This window comes from Amphiprion ocellaris, chromosome 3, assembly GCF_022539595.1.
Source record: "Amphiprion ocellaris isolate individual 3 ecotype Okinawa chromosome 3, ASM2253959v1, whole genome shotgun sequence".
Taxonomy (NCBI): domain Eukaryota; kingdom Metazoa; phylum Chordata; class Actinopteri; family Pomacentridae; genus Amphiprion; species Amphiprion ocellaris.
This window is the reverse complement of record NC_072768.1, coordinates 766,840-787,886: the sequence shown is the minus strand read 5'-3', so window position 1 is coordinate 787,886 and position 21,047 is coordinate 766,840. Positions and strand designations below refer to the sequence as shown.

At 38.3% G+C, this 21,047-nt stretch overlaps 1 protein-coding gene across 3 annotated transcripts in view; it reads right to left on the bottom strand.

Annotated features, from left to right (window-relative positions):
* The window catches only part of cdh13 (cadherin 13, H-cadherin (heart)), a 446,773-nt gene that overhangs the window by 231,769 nt on the left and 193,957 nt on the right, over positions 1-21,047 (bottom strand). For all 3 annotated transcript variants that reach the window (XM_055009253.1, XM_055009252.1, XM_023274214.3), the window contains one exon: positions 926-1,070. In XM_055009253.1, coding sequence (XP_054865228.1) covers positions 926-1,070 — 145 coding nt within the window. The remainder of the gene's footprint in view (positions 1-925; positions 1,071-21,047) is intronic.

Sequence of the window (21,047 nt, the reverse complement as noted above, 5' to 3'; positions counted from 1 at the left end):
TAGGTTTAGTTGATTATTTCTGCTGCGTTTCCATGGATGCTCAGCTCAATGTGTAATTTGCTGTTGGACGTTCTGGATTTGTAGCCACAGCATCAACATGCATAGATTTAGAAACAGCATCTATCACTTAAAATCAGTCTGACGGTGAATGAAGCCCAACTCCAGGGTCACACTACAGGAAAAAGGATTTCAAAGCGCACTGAGGAAACCTTAGTTCTGAAATTACAGGAAAACACAATTATATTGGCGACTGGCTTCGTTAAACGTGGATCTGTGGGGCCAAGGTGTATCTGTCGAATATGCTAAAACTAAAATTATACTTCTTCCTTTAATGTTAAAGACAAACAAAAAAAAAAAAGTTAAAAGTTGACAATAAGTTTTTTTTTCTTTTTGATAAGTCACTGTGAAACAGTTCTGGTGTAAAAACAAAACATAAAAAGTGTTACTTTTAGTCCTAATGGTGAACTTTCCCTCACTGTGGGATCAATAAAGTTTATCCTTATCCTTACAGTGACGCAATGTGTTTTTTGATGCTAAAAAATGGTTATATTTTCAAATTTCACAAAGTGGCTTTAACTAAAACAGACTTAATCACTATTGTTATAACATTAACATGCAATCCAACACTTGATAAAGAAAACCTAATTAACTGCATCATCTCTGTAATAAAGGTTTGCTTAAATATGAAATATATCTGATATTTTGAGTGGCGATGTGACAATGTGGAACCGCATGTTTTCATTGAAGATGTTGATCTGAAGGGGGATTTTATTATTATGGTATGTGCACTGTGATATAGACTTTAACAAATGTAAATGTCACCAACAAACCCTCTGCTCAGCTCAGACGACAGCTCCAGTAAAGCATCTGTGATATCCTGTCCAGCTGAATACAGCAAGAGTCCTTCAGTCTAACAGTCTCCTACCTGTAGGAGATCCCTCCAGCACCTCTCCTGTGTAACGCGTTTCCTTGAAGATGGGCCGGTTGTCATTTTGGTCCATGACAGTGATCATGAGTATGGCCGGTCCCTCGATGAGGTTTCCAGAGAAGTCTGTGGTTGATACTTCCAGCTGTGGGGATGAAAACAGAAAAAGAGGAGTTTATTTTCCACAGTGGGGACGGCGCCTTTCATTTATGGTAATCATCATAAAGTGGCGGGCTGGTCCAGATGATGTGCAGCTGGATCCTGCTGCTAAAGCATCGGTCTTCCAATGAAAAACATTAAGACGGATAAAATCTATCTGCTGTAAATGACAATGATGTTCAGTGGATAGATTTGAAAAAAAGACAGATACACACAGGCGTTGCTGGCAAATATCTCTTAATTAAATACTCAAAGACCAGTTTGGGGGCTTTTAACACCAGATATGGAAACACTCAACCCCAACTGTAGCTGTACCTGAAACTGTGCTTACATTTAACAGAAGAACTTTATTTCTTCTTCTTATTTTTAAATTCTTTATTTATCCCATTTAACAATTTTTAGTGATGGGTACAATTCACGTGTACATTATGATCATTGCTCTTTTTTTCAGAAAACTATTTCCCACCAAAATAAAATCAATAAATAAGAGAAACAGAAACGTGAACATCTTTAGGAACATTATGGAGTGACCCTTACATTGTCTTTAGATTTTCACTAAAAATTAAATTGGGCTTTTTAGTTTTTATATACCCATTTTTCCCAACATGCTACAAACCAGTCATGTTTCTGATTTATAAACGCTGTCATCGCTCCCATTTTATAAATATCCAGTGTTATGTATATCCTGTGACAACCATTTCTTAGTTATAGATTTCTTACTTGCAACCAACAAAACACTCACTAGATATTTATCCTTTTTTCTTCATTCCTGTGGAAAACATCCAAAATAAACAGTTTTTATTCCAACAGGAATTCCACATGTAAAGATGTCTTGCAGAGCTCCATGAGCATCATTCCAGTTCTGTCTAATAAGTGGGCAGTCCCAGAGGACATGGAAATGGTTTGGTCTCCAGCAGACAGGAGGAGATTGTTATATTTAACCAGACTGTGTCCTATTAGTGACCTTCTAGACTCCTTTGTAGGCACTTAGGAATATTCATAGAACAGATTCATTCTCTCCTCTTCTTTTTTCTACCTCCATGACCTCGGCTGCTGACGGATCCTCAGTTGTTCTACATCACATATTAATGCGCTCAGTTTTCTCTACTCGGCAGTATTTCCAGTCGTTCCCCCGGTTCACCTGAGGGACCACGGCAGCTTAGTGGAGCACAGTTAAAATATGCACAAAACCCATTCAGCAAACAAGCAGCTATTAATGCTCCGTTTGGTTTCATCATCCAGCTGTTTGCAGCAGCAGCAGCAGTGATGTTGGGTTTTACCATGGACCATGAATAAACACTGCATGTATTTATCCTGTAACAGCCATTAATACCCTGATACTAAAATATAAATAAAGTGTTATATATAAAGTGTTATATGAAACCTCTGGAATGGACTATTAATTTTACTGGTGCAACTCAAAACTCCCAGTTCCAACAATTTTAGTAAACTGTGTCCCACTGGCATCTGTCTGCTGAGTGAATGACGGCTGTTTCCAGGTCAGTTGTTTTATTTAAGGTATAATAAACCATATGAGTTTAGGTGATGTTTATTAATATGTCTTGAGAATTTTAACATCGCTGGAGAAAATGTGCAGAACCAACTGATTAACAGCCTAAGAATCTACAGCCAATGAGGGGCTGTAAATAGGAATAGTCCTAATATGCTGATGTTTAGCAGGTCTAGTGTTTAACATGTATAGCTTCTAGCTTTAGCATGTTAGCATTAGTTCATCAGCCCTACTGTTGTTTGATTGGATAAATACTAGCTGGTGGTTTTTTGTGTGTGTGTAACATATTTCATTCTGTTAATTTGATTTTTAAAACTCAATTTAAAGCTGTTAACCCTCCTGTTGTCTTCACTTTTGGTTGATTTTTATGTGAATATTCTTAAGAAACATTTTTAACATTTCTTTTTCTGCACCAAAAAATGTTCAAAGATTTCCCAAAAATGTTGAAAATGTGGACATCAGAAGTTTCACTGTGAAAATATTTTTTTTCTACACATTTTCAAACTTTAAATTGGATCAATTTTGACCCGCAGGACGACACGAGGGTTAAACAAGTTACTCCCTGATAACATACAACAACTGTTCAGAACTAGAATTGCAAATTATTATGAAGTAAGAGGAAATTTTCAGTTTAAAAAGCCATTTGCTTTTGTACCACTATGAAGAGAATGTTGATCAATTTGTGGGGTAAACTTACGGAACAGTTTGGGTTGTGATTTTAAACTAAGTACAACTATAAGACAATTTTTAAAAGAACACACAAAAAATATTGATTGAAAAATAAAATAATGCGTAAAAATAAATGTGTTCTGGAGTTTCTAAAGAGGTTTAAGAAATGAGACGTACAGACACGTAGCAGGTAGGAGTTAATAAATCGAACTTCATCCTACTAGTTTTCAGACATTATTCCAGGTTTTGGATTTAGTAGTTTTGTTTCTTTTTTATATATTGTTTATCTATTTTGTGGCTGGAACATGGAGATTAAAGTTGTGAATGTGTGAGAAGTAAGTTCAGGAGCAAGTGTGTAGAAAAGCCTAACTTTTAGTAAAACAATCAGTTAAAGTCTGTGTACTGTTCACTGGAAGAAGAGGAAGTTCAGCCCTGCTTTAGCATTACAACTGTGTCTCCCCACCTCTCCTCATCACTGCAGAGCTGTTCCAGACAGTAAAGGCTTATTAGGCTCAGATAGCAGCTGCAGATCTGGACAGAGAGTGCAGCTTCTTCCAGGCTTATAATATTTTAATGGGAACGCTGTGCCCGAGATCGACAGTGTTGCATTAAGGACCAGTAGGGTTAAATTGAATGCATCATTTTTCAACAAATTTGTGCAGAGGTGTCCACAACGCTACTTGTTAGTGGAGTCAGGACTGATTCTGATGTGTGGGGAAAACCCAACAACAACTGTTTCTCCTGCATGTTTGATTCAGACTATTCCACAAAAAGGACTGTTCACAGTTCATAGTATTGACGCAGGTCCATGTCAATGTGTTAATAAGAAAGAGAGAAAGAGATTGATTTGACACCATCTGATTCAGATATCCCTGCAGACGTACTGGCAAAACATCACTCGTTTGGACTGACGGTGACGTGGAAAGTTTTAAACATTTTGCTCAACCCTAATTAGCCCTGAACACAAATACATGTGAGGTTTATTAAAACATTATTAGCTTTGCTGGGATTTTATCAAGAGTAGTGGACAAATGGAAATTCTGACTTGATGACTTCAGGAAAAGTTAAAGGCTCACTAAAGTCTTTTAGCGCCATGAATGATTGCACAAATTCCACAACTATCCATCAGAAATGCTGGACCAATCTATAACAAATATGGAACAAACCTGATCAGATACAGTACTTGTTCATAAATATGGGTAGAATTCCAAATTAATCTACAGTAGCTCATTACTCAGCTCACAAGAACACAGTGTGTCATTTCCATACTACATGTAGCCGTATGAAAGCACCATTCTCAAATTAACTGGGATGGCTTAGAAAGATCACCGTAAAAAATCAAACCATAGTTGAGACAACTGGTGGATTTATCTTCCTTAAATTAAAAGTTTTCTCAGCAATGTTCTCTTCTGTTTACTGCAGTTATACTAATTAACGTCTTGGAAAGTGCGTGCGGTTGACTTTTAGGAGCTAACTGTTAGTGGGTTAATAGACGGTCTACAGATGGTGAAAACCAACATGTCCTCCGGCACACATCCTGACTGCACTTCAGAGTCTGTATAACTGGACACTGATCACTTCAGATTACTTTATCGTAATCTGAGCACGTAGCTTTGGTAAATCTTATCAGCAGATGGAACTGCACCCATGAAATCAGCGGTTTTTATCCAATAAAGATACCATACGTAATGATTTCATTTCAATCTTAACCTGCAGCTAAAGAGATCACTTCACTTCCTTTATTAGCGCTGATGCTGGGACATGGGGATTGAGTTCCTCCTCTATCTCCAGCATCACATTACCAGTCTTTCTTCTTCCTATCAGCAATGCATGGCAAACTCTCTATCACACAGGTCATCCCAATACTCTCCCTCCATCTCCTCCTCCTCTGTCCTCCTATCGCTCCATCACCACAGCGCCTGCAGCACATGTTTTAATGGCACACATGCAGCTGAACTAAGTGTTTTGGGTGTAAGGAGCCTACTGGCTTTGTATATAATCTCATCCTCCTCCTCCTCCTCCAGCTCTGCCAGGAGAATGTACTATGGGAAACTTTTTTTTTCCCAAAAGAGGGACCACTTCCCCATCTTCCTCCATCCTGCAGAACTGCTGACTCTCTGAGCTAATGAAGTTCTGAACTCGACGGGTGTTTTCATCCTCACTGCTGAACGCCTTTCACAGCCAGAGGCTCACTGGACGCCTGAGACGAGTATTTAGGGATCTGCATCTTGTGCCAACCAGCATATGCATGCATGACTTCATGCAGTGAAGCAGAAACATACACACATGCACATTACACATGCACTCGGTGTAGCTTTTCTTCTCAGCATGTCTGAGCTGTAATGAGAAAATCAGCTGTGTGCCGTCAAGCTTCAGCGTATTTGAACAGAAGATCACACAACACAGAAAACCCTGTCTGGCAGAGGAGGGAGTTTATAATCATACATGTCACCACATAGCAAAGGCACGCGACCTTTCAAACACAGCCAGGCATTAACTGCTCAGTTACACGACATGGTTAGATCCATGCAGAAACTATCTGGAACATGCAAACATCTTATCTCTGCTCCACTGTTACTACCACTTCATACAGACCATTCTAACAGGAGAAGAACTAACCTGATGTGGAGCGGTTTCATCTTTTCATTGGGTTTCATGCTATTCCAAAAGCCAGAAGCTGGTTCCATTAGTATTTTTTACCATCTTTAAATTCTTATTCCATTTTTTGAATGATATCCTAAATGTTTCTCTATCCTACGTGTTTATGCTACGACCTGAAACACTGCAGATGTCAACCTTATTTTAGAGAAATCGTTGCTTTGGTATGGTGAATGCCTCTAAATACTGCAACACAGATGCTGCTGGAAGCTGTGCAGACTGGAAAGCCTCTCGTGGCACATTTGCAATTTGTGGTATCGGGCTACATAAACAAAATGGTCTTGACTCGCCTGGATATCTATCGGACTTCTGTTTGAACCAAATAAAGCTATATTCTTAGAGTAACTGCAAAAGCTGAATACAATGAAACTTCTGCATAGTACAGGGTGTTTATGTTGCAGCTCTTTGTTTTCAAAAGGTGAACATGATTTTATTTACAGTAGCTGAATGCACTGACTGAGCCAAAAAACAAAAAAGTAAAACTGAAATTGTACCTTAAGTGTATGTAAATGGTGATGAAAGGCTATGACGTAAACCCCAAAACACACCAGATCCAGGTTTTAAAACCATGTTTTCATTATAAAATCACTAAGATAACACCATTTATCAGATCCAATAACTGCAAAAATAGAACAACTTGTCAAATTTAACTTCATTAAGTCAACCGTGACATATGTTTCAGTCAAACTTAACCATATCAATGTTCAAAAGTCTGATATTTCATCCAAATCTCTTCACTCTTCTTGTCTCATTTTAAAAATCATTAAAAAAATAGTTTGCTTTACCTGCATTCTGTAAAAAAGGAAAAATTCTGTGTTGTTCAGCAAAACCAAGAAGCCATGAGCAACTCAGCTGCAGCCAACAGACATATGACAAAAAATCTGGAACTTTTGGGGAACTGCAGGATGTTTTTATACATAGTAGCTATAGTACGAGGAGTAAAATAATACGTGACATAGAGATACCATGTTTTCCAGAGTAGGTATCACCTTTTGATTTGTGGCATTATAAATGTGCTAACTGACATTTTTAAATTCTAGACGTGCTTGTGTTGAAAATGAGACCACACTTAGTAAAAAGAAAAATTCCAGAAACTTGAAGTTTAGACGCATTATTTGTTATTTATTTTCCTGCACCATTTAGAAAATTAAATATTAAATAGTGACTTTTTCTGTTAAATGAAAATTTTAATAAATGCAGGACACCTTTTCACTCATCTCATCTCCTTCTGTGCAGTCATCTCCAGCAGTATGTTTTGAACTTGTGTATAAAAAAAAAAAAAAATCCTCATTGGTTGGATTCTTGCTCCAATCACCGCCTCTACATATTTTCTCTCCTCTTTGAGATCTTTGTATTATTAAAGATTTCAGAACAAAAATGTACATGGAATTATCTTTGTTCATGAGTTAGCAGGGGAAAGGCGAGTTATGTTTTTCATTTTAAATATAACATACGGTTTCTTAACATGTGAGAATAAAATCCTCTGAGACCCAGTCAGCCTCCAGCATGTAGAATGTGTAAGTTATGCTACACACTGTTATCAGCTCCTCCTGCCTCCAGGGAATCCAACAGTGAGAGAGAAACAAAGGAAAACGTCCAAACTGAATAACAGAAGACATGAAAAATATACACCTCTGACATGCTTGGATGCACTGCATGCTTTAAATTTAATTAATTGAACATTACTGTCTCTTTCTGCATCAACATGTAAAGAAAATGACTCTTTCCTGAATGCTGCAGTGTTGGTGCAGCTAAGTGAGGGACTTTAAATCAGGCCTTGTATTTCTCACGGGGCTCGTCACTTCCCGTTACCAAAATAAGGAGGTAATTACTCCACCAAGGAACACGGCGGAGTTATGTGACGATCGTCGTTGGTTTGTCTGTGAATCTGTTAGCAACATTACTCAAAAACGGACTAACGGATTTAAATGAAATTTTCAGGGAAGGTCAGAAATGACACAAGGACCACAGGAACGTCTACAAGAACCTACAAGAGAAGGTTCTTAAAGATGTTCCACCTCTCATCTTGGATGAAAGGTGGAATGTCTTCAAGAACCTACAAAAGAAATCATTTTGTCTCATTTTTGTCATCTTATGTTTCATTTTTGTTGTTTTATGTCACATTTTTCTTATTTTGTGTCTGATTTTTGTCATTTTGTCTCATTTTTGTCATTTTGTGTTTCATTTTTGTCATTTTGTGTCCCATTTTTGTCATCTTATGTCTCAATTTTGTTGTTTTGTATCGCATTTTGGTCATTTTGTCTCGTTTTTGTTTGTGTCTTGTTTTATCATTTTGTGTCCCGTATTTGTCATCTTGTGTCTCGTTTTTGTTGTTTTGTGTCTCATTTTTGTCATTTTGTGTCATTTTTGTCATTTTGTGTCTTGTATTTGTTGTTTTGTGTCTTGTTTTGTCATTTTATCGTTTTGTGTCTCGTTTTTGTCATCTTGTGTGTCATTTTTGTAGTTTTGTTTCTTGTTTTTGTCGTTATAATCTGGATCCATGGATTTGTTAAAGATTTATGTATCATTGCCAGTCACAGCGTCACTGTAACCATGACAACACGTGAACAAATCCACCGCTGAGGACTTATCAGGACTTATCCATCAGAAATGATCCAAGGAACAACTGATAAAATTGTGGGGGTGTTTCTGAGTCCCATCAATTTTTGCCGCCCGACACATTCTATGGTGCGGTGATTTCTGATCATCAATAACTAATTGTTAAGAAATTAATTCCAGGCTTCTTCATGGAACAGGTAGAACCACTGCATCTTCATTAAGAACTTTATCAACAGAGACTGCCAAACCGACATAGACCGACAAGTAACAATTTTCCGGCACTCACAGAATACTTCACTTCCGCATATCGGTGCAAACATCTTTCAGAATAAAAGCATGGCTCAAAACACGATGAGTAAAGGCATATAAATTTCATGCTGCTTAGCACTAATAAAAAATGCCGCATTTCTACAAAAATATGCTGCATTTCTGACAATGCCACATTGGGAAATGAGCAGCAATTGGAGGAGGACTGCGCTCTCTGAGGGGTTTTCTTGTTTTGCTACTGTCACCAATCATAGTCAAATACGTTCAAGTTTAAAACAAGCATCTTATTTGTGCAAGGAGCAAAGACTGAATTCATTTGCAGGGTAGATGACTTATTAAAGGCAAGGGAACTGGAGAAAATGGGCCTAATTGTGCTGGATTGGTAACTCTGTGACCATTATTTCTGTGTCCCACCGTCAGAGTGTGGATATGTGACTACACCTCATCTTCTAACGTTATACAGTAGGTCATGGTGATCTCTCTCCTGCAGCTTTTCCATGTTTGCCCTCAGACTGTGTCACTGAGGCTCGAGCATGACTATTTTCTCTCAAAGCCGAGATCATTATCACTCAGAGAAATTTGCGTTTCTCCACGGTGGAGGAGTCTCAATTTGTTGTAAAGCAAACTATCTTTCCAAATAAAGGCTGCGTTTGTTCATTATTCAAGTGTTGCTCATGCATTTATTTATCATATATACACCATGGTTCATTTACTGCAAATGGATTCCACATTATGAATATCTTATTTCCTCGTCCCATGGAAGGGTCTCTAACTGACAGGAACTATTTAACTGCAGCGCCAGACCTTGAACACATCATGCTCTTTTTAGAAATAGTAACACAACAGTGGTGTAAGACGACTGCGGCTCAGTCCTCTGCTGCACGGAAATGATTCATAACTGCCATTATTCAAGACAACAGGAATCAGTGAAACGTACAAACATTACTTATTTCCTATACAGGACCCATTCGATATGCTCAATAGACTCTGCCACAAACGCTAAACTGGGGAAGTCTAAGGAGATCAGATCTGAAAAAGCAAATCATTCACTAAAACAATTCAGAAGAAATCACTTGGAGCCATTTCAAAGCAGCTATAGATCCAAAATACTAAGAATTATTTGCGAATCAACCAAGAATCACTAAAAAGCAGGTGTACAGTGAATTAGAAGCTGCTGGAACATATAATAAAGCATGTTTGACAGGACTGAAGTCTGATGCTGATCACACAAAGAAAAGGCCTTCTGGAGGAAAGTCTTGTGGTCAGATGAAGTAAAAATTGAGTTATGGCCAGAAACATGTTTGGAAGTGAGAAGTCCATTAACCCCAGCAACACCAAATCTACTGTCAAGCATGGTGGTGGCAGTATCATGCTCTGTGGCTATAGCTGCTGCCAGTGGAAGGAGGAGGCAGGGTCTTAGATGTAGTTGGATGTTTAAACAAGACAATAACCCCAAACACACTATAGAAGTGGTAAAGAAGAGGCTAATTCAGGCTAGAATAAAGGTTTTAGACCGGCCTCCCATAATCTTTACTTAAACTCCATCTAGAACCTGCTACTGACCTGAAAGCCAGAAGTTTTGTTGAGCTGCACTGATTCTGTAAAGAGGAGTGGTCAAGCATGCAATCACAATCTGACCAGACTCTTATGGAGGACAACTAAAAGCTCTGAGTTGAGGTGAAAATGGCCAAAGGACATCTATCAGATATTAAAATTGCAATATGTAAATTTTTTCATCATGTTCCTAGAAGACCTATAATAATTCTATGAAAGAACAAAAATGCACGATTGTTTATGTGTCTGAGATGTGTCTGCTTCAATGATTCCATCATAGAAAATTAGGAGTTGTGGGAGTCATTGGAAACTCAAGACTACTGTGATATACATGATCTTTACAAGTCCATGTACCTAACCCTAACCCTGTACATATATAGACATATATAACACACAAGCAAATGGAATATACATCTGTAACTTTCCTTTATTTTTATGTTAAAAGTCTGTGGCTTGTTTCAGTTTAAAATGAAACCAAACATTGTGTTCCTCTTCTCTGCTCCTCTAAGTCCTGAACAATCCCTCCTCTGTGCTCAGATGAGAAGCTCGGCTGATAACAGCAGAGAGATATAGGCAAAGTTGTGACCTGCAGCCTCCAGTCAATTGAGCTCTCGGCTTATTGTGGCGGAGGCATAAGAAAAGGGAGCTGAGCTGGGGCAGTTCTATCACAGCCTTAAACACAGACAAGAATAGGAAGAGTGAAAAGTAAAGTGGTGAAAAGGGGCCGAGTCATGCATATGGAATCGTCTCTGTTGCCTTCCATCGCCTCATTTCACATTCACTCAGAATTCATCTCCTCCAGAGCCATTCAAGTAGCCCTCCCTCTGCTGGCTGAGTGAACTCAAAGGAGCTCTGCCTACCTGCCGCTTTCTTAAGATCCCAGTGAAAGCGCTCTGCAGCAGTTTCAAGGTGAATAGCACCCAGCACCGTGGCTCAGCCTTTATCAGCCGGCTGCGCTCCACCCAGCAGAACCCTGGTCCTGCCCCGACACCGTTCAGACGGGCCCCAGGTGGGAGAGCTTTCCCTCCCTCAGACTCTCCTCAATGCTCTCCCCTGGATGCAGTCAGGGAGGCGTAATCTCATCATCCTAAAACTGGCTGAAATGCTTCACTGTGCAGCTCTGATTTGGTCTAATCCATTTGGGAATATCAAACAGGGGAACCAACCGAAGGGGCAGAGGCATCACAGAGGAGGATCTCACCAGGAAATCTTGGCAGTATAATAAAGGGAAGTTGGTAGCACCACTGACTGTCCAAACTTAAACACACATGATGGAATATAGTATATACAGAAACGTGCACTGAATTTGCACAATTATGTTACATTTCACTGTGTTGATTTTCTTAATGACAAATGCAGAAAATCAAACATTTGTTAATAGGATGTTTAAATAAAAAACAATATTTCAAGACTTTGACAAAATGTTTACAAACTTTCACCAACTACTGGGTGATAAGCTAATTTTTTTCAAATAAATAAATGGAAAACTTGACTAATCACTGGTTTAAAGGAAAGTCTTACTGGACACATTTTTGGTGAAAAAGTAAACAAAAATCTCTATCAGGCGCCAGGATTAACAGTAATATTCCACTCAGTCTGTGTTCTCCAGAAGAAAAGCCTTTCAGTCTCTGTTCCAATTTCTACACAGCTTCTTAAGACAGCAAGGTGTGGTAACAACAGAGGGATGTTCTCTGTTTTTACCCACTTTTTCTGAAGATTTTTCCCCTTTTTTCCTCTCAAAGCTTAGACCTTGAGGCATCAGCTTGTCTCAGAAACCCCCGCTGGGAGATGAGGCCGTTAATCCACCGGTCCTGTACACATCTGCTGCATCTAGCTTCAAAACAACTGGACGAATTCTAAACCAATGAAATTAAGCCGTGGAAGCAGGCTGTCAAGACGGAAACACAGCTGCCAAGTGTGCTTCATTCTCCCACCGTAAACCTCAGAGATCCTGAAAGACCAAGTGGAAATGGATGAGGGTTTTTCTGTGGCACAGGATATTTTTTCTGAGAAGCGTAACCACAACTTCAACCAAAACAGTTGAACCAAAAAATAACAATTAAAAAAACCTCCATAACCCTAAAGCAAGGTCAGAGCTTTCCAGAGATTGTTCAGCCGTGCTAGCAGTGTGACTCTGGGGATGGAAATGTTTCTCTATCCGGTCCAACTCTTTGGTCCACAGATTTTAAACTTTCAGCTGTAGAGATGTCAGCACCAATACCCCTGACATACCTCATCTCTCCATCAATGTTCTTCCATTTATCTGAAAGAAAATGGATGGAGACGGATGACATCAACTGATTCCAAAAAAATTATCTCAAATGAATGCATTTGAACATAAACTCTTATGAAACACAAACTACGTGCACTGGGTGTGCACACACTCACAGTCAGCTATCACAAGTCATAAACCAGAAGTGTCCAACATGAGGCCCGCGGGCCAAAAGCGGTCCTCCAGAGGGTCCAATCCGGCCCTCAAAGTGTAAAAATTCCAGAGAAGACATTAACTGCAGATTGTAAATTAGTAAAACTATAAATTTAAAATAATTTCTAGACCATGACAAGTTGTTTTCATCATAAAATAGTATATTGCCCATGGTTCTTTTGTCTTTTTGTGTCTCATTTTGTCATGTTGTTTCTTGTCATTTTTTGTCTTGATTTTGTCATTTTGTGTCTTTTTTTGTCTCGCTTGTGTTGTTTGTCCATTTTTTCTCGCGCTGTAATTTTTTGGTTCAAATTTTTTTGTCTCTTGTTTTGTGTCTGTCTCATTTTTTGTTGTTTAGTGTCTCGTTTTTGTCATTTTGTGTCTCATTTTTGTAATATTTTGTTTTGTTTTTGTTGTATTTTGTCTGACTTTTGTCGTTTTGATCATAAAGTAAAATCCTCTATGGTTCAGTTCCAGATAGCTGTGGCTAAATGTTGTGTTCCTTTGTGGACACTGTGTGTGGAACCTCAACTAATTTGACACCTCTTTAATAAACAACACCTTGAACATGTTGCAATATGTGCACTGGTATTGAAATGATAAATAGAAAGTCCACAACTAGCTCACCTTGAATTCTGTGTCCAGATCCAGCTGCCTGTCTTTCAGGTGTCTGGATTAGTTTCAGGTTTTAATTTCTTTCTTAATGTTCCACTGTGATCGTAATAAGTGGTCCAGCTGATTGCCAAGACATAAATAAGGTCTATGCAACACTCAAAACTTTACATTTATGGAGATTTTTGCTTGAAAATCAACAATCTGCATATTTTTTCCATTCCATCCATGTCTAAGCAGCCAGCCCTGAAACTCTGAATGGAAATGTTTGTGGTGTGCTGATCTAATTTGTAGTTATAAAGGCAGTGTTAATGATTTAAAAACCCATTATTACAAGTCTTTATCAGCATGAATGTCCCAGAAAATTGTAAATTATTAAAAAAAAATGTTAATGTGCTCTTCACTGTCTGTAATCCCAGAGTCACTGATCTGAAATGTTCCTCATTACCTCAAAAGAAAAGAAGCCCTCGGAACGTCAAAGGAGCTATAAATAGATGGTCTTTGGAGGGAGAGAGATTGAACGGAAGATGGAAGGTGAATAAGAGTGGGGGAGTTAAAAGTATAGAGGAGATAGAAAATGACAGAAAAGATCTTTCATTGAGCTGGCCGTCTGGCAAGATAAAAAATAATCCTGCTTCTGAAAGGCGCTGAAAGAGTCACAAAGGCCCTCCCGGGTGTATCGTCGTACAAAACATCCCCCTCCTGTAACGTATAATTCAATCTTCTTTTGTCTGGCACTCAAGGCACTGTTTGGAGAGCCGTGAAAAACTCGGCTTACCCGTCTGCTGCCGTCTCTGCCACTTCTTTAATAATGTTTTATATCAGTCCGTACAAAAGGCTCAATATGGTGAACTCTGAACCCGAAACATATAGTCATCAACCAAACAGCAGCCGGCAATTATTGTGGAAGTGATTTATTCTTCTCTTTAAATGAAAAGATTGTTGTATGTTGGGACACAACCAGCATCTGCTCACCTCCAAGGAAGTCATTCTAAGACATGAAGTGATAATACAGAGAAACAAACACAATGTGGTCATTTCACTTTGTTTCTGACATTTTACTGTCACTAATGCTTTTCCATGTGTCTGCTGAGTGTTAGAAGGTATATTTACACAGAATTGGGATTCATTTAGTCTTTGAGGATAACTAAAAAATCAAAGGACCAATTTAAATCAATATAGTAATGACAAATGTAAACTCATTAAGGCTTCAGTAGTTAGTGTTTGTAGCAGAGATGACCTGAGCCTGCATAGGATCAGTCTGTGCACATTTTAATCTATTATAGCATTTGAAATAAACCTGATCACCAAATGATTTTTTTTTTTTTGCTTTACTCTGTCATTATCATCTAGTTTATCTGTAAGTGTTGAAAGGCTGCTCTCCTTTAGGACGGCTCAGCTCTACAGTGAGATCAGAACATTAAATATTCTGGATATACATCTGGGTTCACACAGATTCTCTATGGACTGACAACTTCTATTTGATGTCATTTTCAGGTTGCAGCTTCAGTATGCACTGTGGAACTGCGTTATTTTGGTAAATTAGCTGGGAAAACTGATTTTAAGCTCTATTTTACAAGGATTGTCAAGCTTAGGTGTCGTAGATTTTCACTCAAAAACAGATTTTTGCTCTCATGTTACCTCCTAATTTGAGATGTATTAAACTTATTTTGAGTTTTCTTGTAAAATTCAACTCAAAACAAGATCATTTCAAGATTGTTTGACTTAACAAGATATTTAAGATGCATTGTCTTAAAACAAGTCCCTCCATCTGCTGAAATGTCTCTTGTTAAGTGAATTTATCTTAAATCACGTGGAATGAGACATTTTGACTAAAAATGAGACAAATAGACTTAGTAAGATTTGAGTTTTTACAGTGTGTATTTTTAGAACGCCTGTGATTCTTGAAGCAAAGACTTCTGTATTTACTTTGGTCCCTCCGTCAGGACAGATTCTAATAACCCGGTATTTGCTGTCTTTTATGGTCAGTGTCAGCTATTTTAGTAGACCATAGCGGGAGTGTTGTGTCTCCAGCCTGTACAGCTGAGAGTGGAGCTGCTACGGAGGCAGAGTGCATTAGGGGTTGTGCCATATGCCTCAGCAGGCGGCGGACAGGCTGAATTAGCAGCGGTAATGCCTGAGGCTCAGCAACAGGGCACTCACTGTTTAATCAGGTTATCTGGGAGCCGGGGCACAGTAGTAAGTCTGCAGGGGTTTGAGGGGATTCTGGGTAGACAGCGGGGTAGTGACACAACCTTCAGAGCTGAATGATCCTGACCCGGAGGAAGGCTTTAAAACAGGGAAAAAAATGTTAAAAACTTTGAGAAACTGCTCTCTTAAGCGCTCTGAAAAATGGCATCAAAGGAAGTTCCTTTCATTCAGCCTGTTTGAAGTTTGAAAAAAGCGGTTTTGTTGAGGAACCAACCAACGGATGCAAAATGGACATAGTGTGTATTACTGTACGTGACATAGGAAGACCACGCTGCAGACATAGTTAACCAGACAATTATCCTATAACAAATTACAGACCGCAGGCATTATCAGCCGAGCAGTGAAGCGTGACCCTGCGGCTCCAACGCACTGTGGTTCTATTTCTTAAAGGTAAGAGCTATTATAGCGGCTGGAGGTTTGTTTGCTGAGAGAGTAGGTGGTGGTGTGTATATGGGAGTGTGTGTGTGTCCTTTATCTCTTGCCCACATACAGGGACTAAGTGCACATCAGGCCTGTTTTCCTGTGTGCAGGGCAGCGTGTCCTGCTCTCCAAAGCCCAGGAAATTACAGTCCAGCCAAGCAGAAAACAGGAGTGGGATTTGGACAACAGGCTTCACCTGTCTCCAGCCTCGGGCTCATGACGCTACGCCGTGCATAAATGAGGAAGGCATTAGATTGCTATATGGAACAGAGGTGTGTAGATCTGTAGGTACAGTATGTGCACGTTAAGGTCAAGATCTGCTTTTTCACTTCTGTTATTCATTTCATTGTTACTCTGTCTCCTCACTGTCTTTTGGCTTATTGTTGCTTCTTCTCTGGCTCTTTTAAAAGTTCTTCCTTTTCCTTGAAACTATCCCCCAGATCACAGGAGTTAAACTCATCTTAGTGCAGCTTCTACATTCAGTCCAGTCTGATCTCCAGTGGACCGAACCAGTAAAACCACAGCATAATAACCTAGAAATAACCACAACTCCTAATCCTTCCTTTGTTTTAGTGCAAAAATGTTCATATTTAAAGAATTATCTTTGGCATTATGAATCATCTGAAATTTCTTCAGAAAAAAAATATATACAATTTCAGCAACATTCAGCCTCAGTTTATCATTTCCACATTACAACTTCCAGATCACAGAGTGTCTACAAAGGAACACAACATTTAGTCACCTGGAGCTGAACCATAGAGGATTTTAGTTTATGATCAAAATGACAAAAGTCACAGAAAAAACCCCACAAAACAAAAGACAAAATATTACAAGAATGAGTCCCAAAAACGACAAAAACCTGAAACAAAATGACAAAAAATGAGACAAACGACAAGAAACAAAACAAAAAAGAGACAAAAAAGTTACAAAGGGACAAAAGAATAGGTTAACTACAAAAAAAGACAAAAAATGTCAAAAGCGAGAAACAAAATGACAAAAAGACTGACACAAGTGACACAGAAAACACAAAACAACAAAAATGATATTCAAAACAAAAAAAAATGAAAAGTACAATAAGACAAAAAAACACAAGCAAGACAAAAAGTAAACACAAAACGACAAATGTCAGATGAAAAAGGACAAAAAAAACACAAAACAAAAGACACAAAAGAACAATGAACAATCTAGTATTTTACTTTATGATCCAAACAACTTCTCATGGTCTAGATATGATTTTAAATTTATAGTTTTACTAATTTACAATCTGCAGTTAATGTCTTGTCTTGAATTTTTCCACTTTGAGGGCCGGATTGGACCCTCTGGTGGATCACTTTTGGCCCACAGGCCGCATGTTGGACACCCCTGCTCCAGATTATTCTTTACAAACAGTTCCTCGTGTTCATTAGGTTCATATCGACTGCACTACTTTCAGGAAACAAGCCCTTGGGAGACACAGGACTGTCAGTGGAGTGAATGCTCCCTTCAGATATCCACCCTTCATTCTCATCATGGCTACAGAAAATAGTCGTTTCTCAGCTCTCATCAAACACGTATCACTTAAAATAAGTCCTAAATGAAGTTGAGGTTTTAGCGAAAGTTCATTTTCTCTCCACAGATAACGTTGTCTTGCTGTTGTGTTCTTTCAGTTCTAATCTCTGAATCTTGGACTTTATATATTCAGGTAATAAATTACAGAATTGCTGTTGAAAGCCTCATTCCTAACAGAAAGATGGACTGCTTCTATGTGGGTGACTTACAGTAGGCGTTCCTACAGGGCTGCCAGCAGGGGATTCTTCTTTGATATGCAAATCAATTAACCTGTTAAACCAACATGTTGAATGTGTAAAAATATCAAGTATGTATTCAAGCAAAAGACAACATTTAGATTAAAATCAATTAAATTCCAGTGGCTGGCAGGGGAGGAAGAGATAGGCCTCATGTAGCTCCAGCTGGTTTCCATTAACTATTCCTCAAAAGCACTATTCCTGTTGTATAAAAAACACAGATTGGAACAGACTTTTGTCTTTTTTCTTCAAAGGTTTGAGGTCAGAACATTTTACTTTCCAATTAGATTCATTCTCATTCTGTGAAGTCTTGATAGCAACTTTAACTCTCATGTCGTCCTGCAGGTCAAAATTGACCCGTTTTAAAGTTTGAAAATGTGGAAAAAAATATGTATATTTTCACAGTGAAACTTCTGATGTCCACATTTTCAACATTTTTGGGAAATCTCTGAAAATTTTTTGGTGGAAAAAAAGAAATGTTAAAAATGTTTAACAACATTCACACAAAAAATTTTTTAAAAATCAACCAAAATCCAGCGAATTTCACTGGATTTTGGTAGATTTTTATGTGAATGTTCTTTAAAAAAATATTAGAAGTTCTACTGATATATATGGAATCACTTTAGATATTTTTAGAATTTTTTTTGTAAGATTTTTACTCATTTTTTGAAAATATTTACAAGAATTTTCTTGCCAAATTTGGGAGAATTTTTTAAAATAAAACTGTTAAGGAATTATTGTAATTTTCTCCCTGGAGGTTTTGCAAATTTTCAGAAATTTGGGGGATTTTTTTGCTGAGTTTTTGAATTTTTTTTTTTTTTTTTACACAAGGAAACAATATTTTTTAGTATCTGTAAATGAGGACAACAGGAGGCTCAAACATTGTTTGAGGTTAGGTTGGACCTCCAGGGCTACACAATATATATCTGAAAGACCATGAGGATTTATGAGGATGATACATAAAGATGAGCAAGAACATCCAAATATAGAAACAGAGAAAGATATTTGTACAAAGATCTACATTCATATGTGGGAGTACAGCATCCGTGAACAAACAGTTCCAGGGTCAAATGTTTGGGTTTTCACCTTCTTCCACCTCAGCAACACAGCAGATTAATCAGAAATCTGCCCTCTCTGGAACACCTGACAGCAGCAACAGAGCAGGTAGAAGCCAAAAGGACAGATAAAAAGGGGAGCAGCGACTGGAAAATTTGATTTAACAACAAAACCGCACAGACATCCGTGAGATCTGCACCTCGTGCTGCGAGGATCAAATCCTGCAGTCACCAAATTAGCAAATTGCAGGAATTACGTGTTCCGTATGTCTGCAAAAATGAAAAGCCTAAAGCAATTTATTGCTTACACCGTTAGGAATTTTAATACAAATCCATGAAAAACCTGCCCTGAAATGCTTTAACTAACACTTTTGTACTGTGTGTGTTTTGTGTCTAAAGGGGGGATTAGTATGCATCATCTGATTGTTTTCTGTTTTGGAATGAATGTATGGTGAACTGGAGCTGCACTGGGAATTACAAGCCGTGAATAAACACATTCCAACAACTTCAGGGACTGAGGAGGAAACCAACAAGCTGTCAAGAAATCCCTTCTTCCCCTTCAGACTATCGGCTGTACATTCAGCAGCTTGTTAGTGGGAAACATTCAGCTTTCCCACGCACATAAATGACCGTTTTATGGGCATTTCACTGCACAAACATTATTAATGCAAATATTATCCACTAGTGTGTGAATAGAACGTGGTCTGTCTGTCTAATGATGACGATGTCACTCTGTGGATGCTGTTTGCCTGCATCGTTTTGTTGCTGAATTATTAGCTTCTGACTGCATTGTGACTAAATTCAATGGAATCAGTCTGAAATGTGTATGTGCACGTTAAGGTCAAGAGCAGGGGTGTCCAACATGAGGCCCGTGGGCCAAAAGCCGTCCTCCAGAGGGTCCAATCTGGCCCTCAAAACGTAAAAATTACAGAGAAGACATTAACTGCAGATTGTGAATTAGTAAAACTATAAATTTAAAATAATTTCTAGACCATGACAAGTTGTTTGAATCAGAAAGTAAAATACTAGATTGTTCTTTGTTGTCGTTCTGCATCTCATTTTTGTCATATTTTGTCTTGTTTTGTTGTTTGTTGTCTTTTTTGTCTGATTTTTGTCGTTTTTGTCATTTTGTTTCTCATTTTTGTCATGTTTCCTTTTTGTTTCACTTGTGTTTATCTTGTTTTTGTCATTTTGTGTTTTGCTTTATTCATTGTTTTGTGTGTTTGTCTACTTTTTTGTTGTTTTGTTTGTGTCATTTTTTTGTCTTGTTTTTAGCATTTGACCATTTTTTGTAACTTTTGTGTCTAATTTTTTGTCTTTTTGTTTTGTTTCGTGTTGTCTGTCTAATGATGACGACACCGCTGTCACTCTGTGGATGCTGCTTTTCTGCATCATTTTGTTGCTGAACTATTAGCTTCTGACTGCACTGAGTAAATTCAATGGAATCAGTCTGAAATGTGTATAAAAAGACCCCTTACTGTTGCAGTGACGATCTCCTGGCTTTGGTTCATATGCAATATAAAATTGACAGAATCTATAAACTTGCACATATAATCCAGCTCTCAGCATTGTAAGCATTTATTATTGCACTTCTCTCTCCAAAGCTAAAGAAAAAAAACTGGCAGAAACTTAAAACAGAAATACTATAAAGAGTGAGTCAGAAGCCACAGCCGGAGTGGTTTTCATGAGAGTGATCTGTCAAAGAATGCCACCATTTGATGTCTAATCTACAAAAACAGGTAAAGAAGGGTAAAAATGTTTCACTTTATTTATACAGTCTGACAACCAAACAAAACTGCTTTGAGGGCTCGGCTTTGTACCGTTTTTGAAGGTTGAGATATTTAAAAATCTAAAATTCAAAACAGCTGTCAATTCCCAGCTTCCTGGAGTTGAGATAGATCCATATAGTTCCTCAGCGAGCCCTTCCTTTGTCACTGCAGAACTGTGGCTTGACAGGCAGAATATAGGGAGGAGAGGATGGTGCCTTTTAGATCTGCTGTCAAAGGACATCACAAGGCAGGATGCTACTTTCTACTGTAAGGAACAGGCTGCACCGCTGGGCTCCAAAAACCCAACCAAATACTAGAATACCTCAGTTATTGATGCAGTTATCAATCAGCCTCCAAGCAGAAATCAAGGTTTCAGCTTCACGTTAGATTGATTCCATCTACATAAATGACTTTTCAGCTGAGAGCGTTCTGTACAAACAGGTAATCTTCAGTTAATCCTCCTGTTATCT